This window comes from Anneissia japonica, unplaced genomic scaffold (genome assembly GCF_011630105.1).
Source record: "Anneissia japonica isolate Jap-2015-1 unplaced genomic scaffold, ASM1163010v1 scaffold1946_len758022_cov188, whole genome shotgun sequence".
Classification (NCBI taxonomy): Eukaryota; Metazoa; Echinodermata; class Crinoidea; order Comatulida; family Comatulidae; genus Anneissia; species Anneissia japonica.
This window is the reverse complement of record NW_022694730.1, coordinates 535,348-543,958: the sequence shown is the minus strand read 5'-3', so window position 1 is coordinate 543,958 and position 8,611 is coordinate 535,348. Positions and strand designations below refer to the sequence as shown.

General features: G+C 30.0%; 1 protein-coding gene across 1 annotated transcript; it reads right to left on the bottom strand.

Annotated features, from left to right (window-relative positions):
* Positions 1-342: 342 nt before the first annotated feature.
* LOC117101213 (myeloid-derived growth factor-like) lies at positions 343-7,526 on the bottom strand. The gene is made up of 5 exons (XM_033241128.1): positions 7,348-7,526; positions 6,186-6,236; positions 5,439-5,576; positions 3,410-3,470; positions 343-1,401 (listed from the first exon to the last, which is right to left on the bottom strand). Exons 1-5 carry the CDS (start codon positions 7,483-7,485, stop codon positions 1,322-1,324), a joined length of 468 nt encoding a protein of 155 aa, XP_033097019.1. The 5' UTR covers positions 7,486-7,526; the 3' UTR covers positions 343-1,321.
* Positions 7,527-8,611: the final 1,085 nt, after the last annotated feature.

Here is an 8,611-nt window from a genome sequence, read left to right as displayed (position 1 = left end):
TCTGGATTTTGAAAAGTATTCTGTATAAGAAAATACTCATAATACAATAATTCATAATACAATTTATTTAAATGTATTGTTTCATAATAACAGGATAAACTATCAATCATATCATTGAAATAAGTCAAAAAGTAATTAATCTATAAATTAATTATTACTTAAGTAATAATTATGTACTAACTAAACTTGTATTGAACAAATAAATACATATATAAAGCAACCTATCACCTTATTTATCATTTAATTAAAATATCTAATTCATTAAACAGATTTATTATGAAACAATAAATCTGTTTAATGAATTAAACAATAAATCTGTTTAATTCATTAAACAGATTTATTGTTTCATAATAAGCAGGATGAACTATTTATGAAACTACATATTAAGCAATCATTATCCTCATCTAAATAATTTTTTTAATTAATCTATAAATTAATTATTACTAAAGTAATAATTATGTACTAACTAAACTTGTATTGAACAAATAAATACATATATAAAGCGACCTATCACCTTATTTATCATTTAATTAAAATATCTAATTCATTAAACAGATTTTTTGTTTCATAATAAGCAGGATGAACTATTTATAAGACTATATATTAAGCAATCATTATCCTCATCTAAATAATTGTTTAAATTAATCTATAAATTAATTATTACTAAAGTAATAATTATGTACTAACTAAACTTTTATAAAAACAAAATATGTTTTACAATAAACTAGGACAAATATCAATTAAGCGACCTATCATCTTATTTATCATATAATTAAAATATCTAATTCATAATACAAATTAGATTTATTGTTTCATAATAAGCAGGATAAACTATCTATAAAACTATATATGAAGCAATCATTATCCTCATCTAAATAATTTTGAAAATTTTGGGAGAATCAACTATTTGTTTCATAATTTTTTAAACAGTACAAAACAACTCTGTTCTGTAAAGAGTAAATAATACAATTATGATTTTTGATATTTTGTGTTAATTAGTTTGTATTTTTCATAAAATAATACACACACTGTTAACCCCATTCTCTAGTGTATGTTTTTACTCTTGTGAATTTGGTTTTTTCAATATGGTTGGCTCCTATATAGATTATAAACCTCTCAAATATTAGGTAGTCATAATTATTCAAGTGTGTGTTATTTTCTGCAACAAGAGGATGCATGATATTATTGGTCATTGCACTTTCAGCAGCATATTTTTTATCTATAAAAACAGAATGTGTAAATATTAGATATGTAAGCATTGAATAATGAAAAACCAACGGCATATAATAAGCAGTACTGTGTGTTTTCAATGACGACGTCTTCATAGTTCTACATGAGGATTGTGAGCCAGAATTGTAATTCGCGTTAGTTGTGAACGGAATTTGCCTTCAGCATGGTAAACTGAAAGATAATTCAAAGATGTTATTAGGATGTGGTTCATGTAAGCAATTGAATGCAAATTGGTTATTTTTTTTTTATGTTCATTGTTATCCTGGAGAGTAATCAGTGCAAAAGCAATCTTTTGTTTTCAGTTCTCAGAACATTTTAAAATAACAAGATATCCTGTGTTAAAATATAAATCGGATGTCAAAGTAACTAAACTAAACCAGTGTAAAAAATAATGATAAATCAGAGCTAGTGTTGAAAAAAAAAACAAACACAGATTTAGTAAAAAAAAATGAAGAATGAAGAAAAGGCCAGTGAATTTTCAGACTACGTACCCTGCATTATTTTATATCGGTCAAGAATATTTTATGCAATTTACAATAATTTTTTGTTGAACGTAGCTGTAACTAGTTTCAAAGGCTTTAGAAAATGTAAATTGCATTACCATAACAATTTAATTATCAGTCTAACAATAATAAAAATAAGTACTAATATATCATTTTTTAAAAGGCACATCTCAAAGAAGATGATCACAGAAACATAGGAAAATCAGATAGAGAGAAGAAAAACAAATATGAGCACAAACAAAAGCTTGTCCACTGTCACAAAAACACTAGATTGCATGCAACATTAATTTAATCTAATTCATAAAACATCCAGCTTTCAATCTAGTAAAAATTTAATATCATACTGCACTAAAAAAATATATCATCATTGAAAAAAAAAAATACATATCAGTAATTCAAAATTTTATAAGCAATCTTATACTACTTAAAGTTCTACTTCAAACTCATTAGTTTTTCTTTCATCAGATAATAAATTACATAAGCATAGTAATTCTGTAATGAAATAGTGAACTGCTAATATAAACATTAATTCAAAGAAATCCGTTGCTATTTCTCAGGAACATAATCAAGTATAATTCCAAGAAATGTTATTTGAGATTTAAAAAAAAATTTTTTTTTATTCTTTATATTTTATATTCTATAATATCCAACAAGCAAGTACTATCCTTCTGCAGTTAATTGTTTTACATCGCCTTGCTCGAATAGTGGAACTTTTACCCCAGTGCCATCTGGTGGATCAGAGCGTATATGTACTGTACTAACTAACTGTGCTTTATAGGGAGTGCACCTGTTTTTATTCACTGGAACAAAAATTTTGACATGCACTGGATTTGAACCCAGGCATTTTACATAGGAAAATTGGTACTTCAACCAAAAATGTACAGCTGCCCTCTACTACCACTACCAGTATTCTTTGCATTCTTTATGCATTCATCATTTTACAAGAACTTTAAAGCTGCAATTTATGTATAAAGTAGCCCATAAATGAAATTCTATAAATTTTAAAATCTGGTTGTTAAACAAAGTGCCATAAGCATTGTTTGTTGGTGATACCAACGGTATATAAATGCACATTATTATTGTTAGATAAATTTATGAGAAAAATGTCTTATTCCCATCGGCATCCATACTTTACATGCCATGTTTATGTTGACGAAAAACGTTCCCTAAGAAAATAAGTCATTATTGTTATAGAGATCTGCATTGAGGTAAGTGAACGGGTAAACATGCATCTGAAATTATCCTAAGGTTAGATACATGTAGAAAAATGATTAATGAGTGAAGACATATTGTAACTGTAGGTCATTTCATAGTGAGACAGAAGAATGAAGATTAGAAAAATCGTGGTGTATTACGGGAAAAAGTCTTGCGCTTACAGTATCATCAATCAATTTACAACCTCTTGCAAAATATAAAATGTAATATACTTATTACTCAGCCTCAGTAGTAATAGAAAATGTAAAGGTAATTCAAACCCATCTGCACAAATATCATGACAAAAATTTAGTATAATAATTGTAAAACAAAAGCAAAATAAATATAATAATAAATAAAATAAAGTGTTTCTAAATGCAACTGTGATTGGGCAACCTATTACTGTATTATTAATTAATTTAAAATGATAATTAAAAGTTATGATAACAATATGATGGTTGAGACCTAGTGGTTTAGATTACCTTGATTTTTGGTTTCATCAATAATATATTCTTCACTACGTAATTCTGTTCCAGCATCCCCCTGGAAACAAAAATATTATAGAGTATGTTGTTAAATATAATGCATACTTATCATTTTCTATTAATCAAATATGTAGATTTATAAGCCATTTTTATACAATAACTGTTATAATATAATACTTGTTATTATCATTATCATTATTATTATTATTAATAAAAATGACAATAATAATAGATAATACCACAATATATAAATAATGTTTTGAAAAAGTTATCTTCATATTTGTTATATAAATATATATATTTATATATGTATGTATGTATATATATATATATATATATATATATATATTAGATATAAGAGACAGATATAATGAATATCATGCCCTTTCTAAAATTGTAATAATTAATACTAATAATCTGCATTTTTATTGTCAAAGCTTCTATGTGGTTTACATGAACATCAATGTTATAATATGAGCTCCAATAAAAAAAATACTAGATAACAGAAAATCCATGTACATGTATTGTCTTTGTAAATACCGTACAATAAAACGTCAGTGAACATATTTATTGAGAAGACAGATACAAACTGGTTTGAGCAACCTACATAAAATGTATGCCACACTATTTATACAATATTATACAGCTTAGAATGTTTGCTTCTAACGCACACTCAGGCCCCTGGGAAATGATTCTGCACGCTGCAGCTAGCCATCAATACATTAGCATGGTAGTCACTAATACACCTGGAGCTAAAGTGTTAACGTACATGAACAGGCTTGTTCAGTGATACATATAACAAGAGAAATAAAAAGTGTGTGAGTTTGAACACTTGAACCACATATTCTGCAACAGCTACATTACCAAGATCATTATCTAGTAATACCATATTAAAATAGTCTGGACTCTTTTTCTGACTAGATTTCATAAACTGTTTCTGCTACTGTAAATGTTATTATTCCTAAGATTGGTATCTCAATATTATTATCATCAAAACTACTATCATCATTCTCATTACCACTATCATAATCACCCTAATTATCATTATTATAATCATCATCACCATCATCATTATTACTATCCTAATCATCACAAAAATCATCATCATAACCAACATAATTATTTTTCACACTATAGTTAATCCTAACCAACTTAGGTTATATTATACAGTATTGTCTAAAGTATTTGTTAAATTACCTTTAATTGTATTGTAATGTATTCACTTGTTTATGTTATTGGCTGAATAAAGAAAGAATGAATGAATGAATCATTATCAACACCATCATCATTATAATCATCATAATTATTATTATTATCAGCACCATCATCATCACCGCCACCACTATTACTATCACCAGCAACACCACCACCATCACAATTGTCCCCATTACCATGAACACCACCATCACCTTTTCTGTCAGGTTGGTGAAACACACAGTAGTGTGCTCTTCTACATTTCTGCTGGTTTTAGGGGCATTTTTCTTAATTGCTTTGGCTTCTAATGATTTTCTTTGTATAGCACCTTGAGACAACCAGCAAGTCAATATTTCGTAAACTAGTTAAAAGCCATCTCTCTACCAAGGGAAAATTACCTGTAGATTAGTAAATTTAACTGAATTCTTTAAAATATTAATTTGTATCTAATTTTAGATCCTATTTAGCATAGCATCTTTTTTATGTAAACTGATGTAATATATGTCACTTTACAGGACCCTAATGGAAATAACCTGCTATTGATTTTCTTAGGCTATCCTAGTGGCCAATGTATGTTTATATGTTTTCCAATACTTTTTATGTTATTTGTGTCATTTTTAATATTTGCATGTTTTGTTACTGTAATTTCCTATCTTTTGGTCAAATAAATGAATGAATAAATGAATGAATGACATTGTTCTTTGTGGTGTACTATAATCTACCATATTCTATTTTTAGAATAAAAAATAGAGTTCTATTATTCATATTATAATTATTATTCTCTATAAATATATTACATAATGAAATTTATTCATAGAAAAATTGGTCGTACTGTAACTTCCGCCTCTGCTATAGATGCCCCAACAACTGCCAGTTTGAACTGCTGAAAGAACAGGTATGACCGTCCATCAGGCCTCTCTACAGAACAAATATAGCCGTTTTCTTCTTTAGAAATTTGGAACAGCCAATTCTAAATAAAAAAAGATGAGGGAAAAAATTGCTTTCTATCTCTTGGGTACTGTACTCATTATAATAGTTATACACAGAAAGTAATGATGATGAAGGTGATACCTCAGTGGTTATTGCGGTGATAACGATGATGATAATGGCAGTGGTCGTATGATGGTGATGACAATAATGGTAATGTTGACAATGATGGTAAAACTGATGGCAGTGATGGTTATGATGTTATAATATCTGTATGGCAATAGTGGCAATTAGGCAGTGATGGTTATGGTGATGATGGCGATGCCCATGATGGCAGTGATCGTATGCTGGTGATGACAATGATGGTGATGATGTTGATGACAATGGTGGTGATAATAGTGATGGCAGTGATGGTTATGATGTTATATATGGCAATGGTGGCAATTAAGTGGTGATGATTATGGTGATGATGGCAATGCTGATGATGGCAATGGCAATGATTGCAATTATAGTAAAGTTAGTGATGGGTATAGTGGTGCGATAACAATGATGTTGATAGTAATGATTGTAATGGTGATGATGTTTACGGTGGTGATATCGATGATCAACAAAGGACTATGTACTCTACATTTATTATTAAGATAGAACTTACCTCATGTGTGCCACCTTGCGCTGCATATGTGAAAATGCACCCGAAGGTTCCCTGAAAAACAAAAACCAAATGCGTCAGAGTAGGCTACTACGTTTCTAATAAATATTCACATAACAATAATGTAATAAGGTATATCATTTTTTTTCATCAGTAAAACATACAAACAAAACTATGACTGACTGATGCGATTGCCCCAAAGCAACACAATGTCACTGCCAGGGTCATGAGGCTCTCTTAACAGCACAACAAATACAAATAAAAAATTATCATTTTTTTATGAAGTCATCATAGCAACCTCTCTCTATTTATTAGAAAGTGTATTAGAAAAATTGTGGAAGGATCAACCAGTAAAGTTCAACTACAAGGCAAAATTTTAATCCTGCATATAGGAGTGCGTGGCGCAGCGTGTAAGGTGTTAGACTTTAGATTGTGAGATCGGGAGTTTCGAGACCGACGCCCATCAAATTGCTTGTGTCCTTGGGCAAGGCAAATTACTTACGTTGGCCTCTCTCCACCCATGAGTATAAATGGGCACCTAGGATGGTATGGCATTGAATGTATGGATCGTGCACATTCAAGCTGCAATGACCAGGGATACTCCCCAGGGAGCAGAGGAAGTTGCACAATGTGCGGATTTGCCAGCTCAGTATCCAGTGACCAGGGAAATAATGACACCAGCGCCTTGAATAATCGCTTGTAAATGTCTTAGCAAAATCAAATTGTTACAGAAAGATAAATATTTTATTATTCTAATTTTTACTTTGACGATATACAAAGCAAATAAAATATTTAATTGTATGTACAGGTGTGTTATTCAGCTCAATTCAGACAGTATAGGGCCTACCCTTGATTTTTATTTTACCCCTAGCCTAGGCCTTTTTTTTCTTTTTCTATGATTTTACAACATTTATAATATAATTTCAATCAAACTTTATTAACTATCTTTGACTTATGGAGAGATTGCTTTTCATTCAAGCCTTTTAAGGTATATTAAACAAAAGCCTAACTAGCTTGGCCTATCCTAGGCCCTATAGAAGTTGCTATACTAGGCCCAGGCCTATTAGCCTAGTTGTAGCTAGTACTGTAGTTAGTGAGTGGGCTAGGATGGTGGGCGGTGACCTCACTGGTGTCTCATAAATAGGGCCTACGTTTGGTAACGTACCAGTTTCTTCTCAGTTACATGGACTTCCCCACCAGGCTTAACGAAGAACTCGTCTTCAACCATTTCCCGAACACCCAAACTGACCGGGAAATACAGAGTACTTAAAAGCATGCATAAATAACGAAATTGCGACCACATATTTATTAAGACTGAGACACGACGGACACACAAAAATAACAACAAATAATAATATAGTGTGCGCTGCTGTGCAGCAACTGAGTGACTAACTAACGAACGCGTTGCATTTTAACGCGTCACCATACTGTACTCTCATGGAAAATGACTTTTGGCTTAAGTAGCCCAAACAGACCACACTAACTTTGTTTGAATAGTAAGATTGATATTTTTATTTTTCTCTCCAAACTTGAGAAATTTATTGTAAAAATATAAGCATTGTGACAAAAAATTCTTTACATAAAAGAACCATTTCAACTTAAGTTTCTGACAATTTCAAATACACGTTCATTCAATCGATGGAGAAAAATAAAAGATTCCATTAATTTGAATCAAGCTTAGAAGCTGAGCGTGTCTCATCTTGACCTAGATAAGACACAAATCATATTCTCGAAATAAAGAGATAAACTAAAAATAATTTAAATTTAAATTAAGAACAAAATAACAATGTAATAAATTACTTAAAAGTTATGGTTGATATATTTCTACTAGTAAATAGGCCTTTTTAATAATAATTTAACATTTGTACATATTTTTATTTTATTATCAATATTATTCCATAATTCAGGTCCGCAGACTGTAATAAAAAAATTTGCTTTTTTTGAGTCTTACGAACGGAACATAATGTAATAATAATAATAATGTTTTGTTCTTTAAATAATAGTCATGAATACTTTTAATATTGCCAAGTTGTTACTATCTTGTTTAATTTGTCTGTTTAATTTATTATTATTATTATTTATTTATTACTATCTCTAGACCTATCTTTAAAATAGTGACACGTAGGCTATATCATAAGCATTAATTTTTATCTGAAACGAGACGCATACGAGTTCTGCTGGCCTACCGTGACTTATTAGTTTCTATCCAATGGGATTGGGAAGAGGTAGGCTTGATAGGCCTATATACAATCGTCACACCCAATCCAATTTTTTCAAAAGTTACTACTTAACTAGTCGTTATTGTTTCTCGTTCAATGGCAAAAAAGAAATGTTGTAGGACTAAGGCAATTTCTGGCGCCAACACTGCAAATAATTTTTATCGGCCTATTGTTTTGGAGCTTGATTACACATTATTTGACTTTTGGCAA

What these genes read in the sequence shown, in the direction of transcription:
- LOC117101213 (XM_033241128.1), bottom strand. Translation starts at nt 7,485, where the DNA reads ATGTGGTCGCAATTTCGTTATTTATGCATGCTTTTAAGTACTCTGTAT. An exon ending in ATGTAACTGAGAAGAAACTG is followed by an intron (nt 6,237 to 7,347) that starts GTACGTTACCAA and finishes TTTGTTTTTCAG; the next exon opens with GGAACCTTCGGGTGCATTTT. An exon ending in CGCAAGGTGGCACACATGAG is followed by an intron (nt 5,577 to 6,185) that starts GTAAGTTCTATC and finishes TTTTTTATTTAG; the next exon opens with AATTGGCTGTTCCAAATTTC.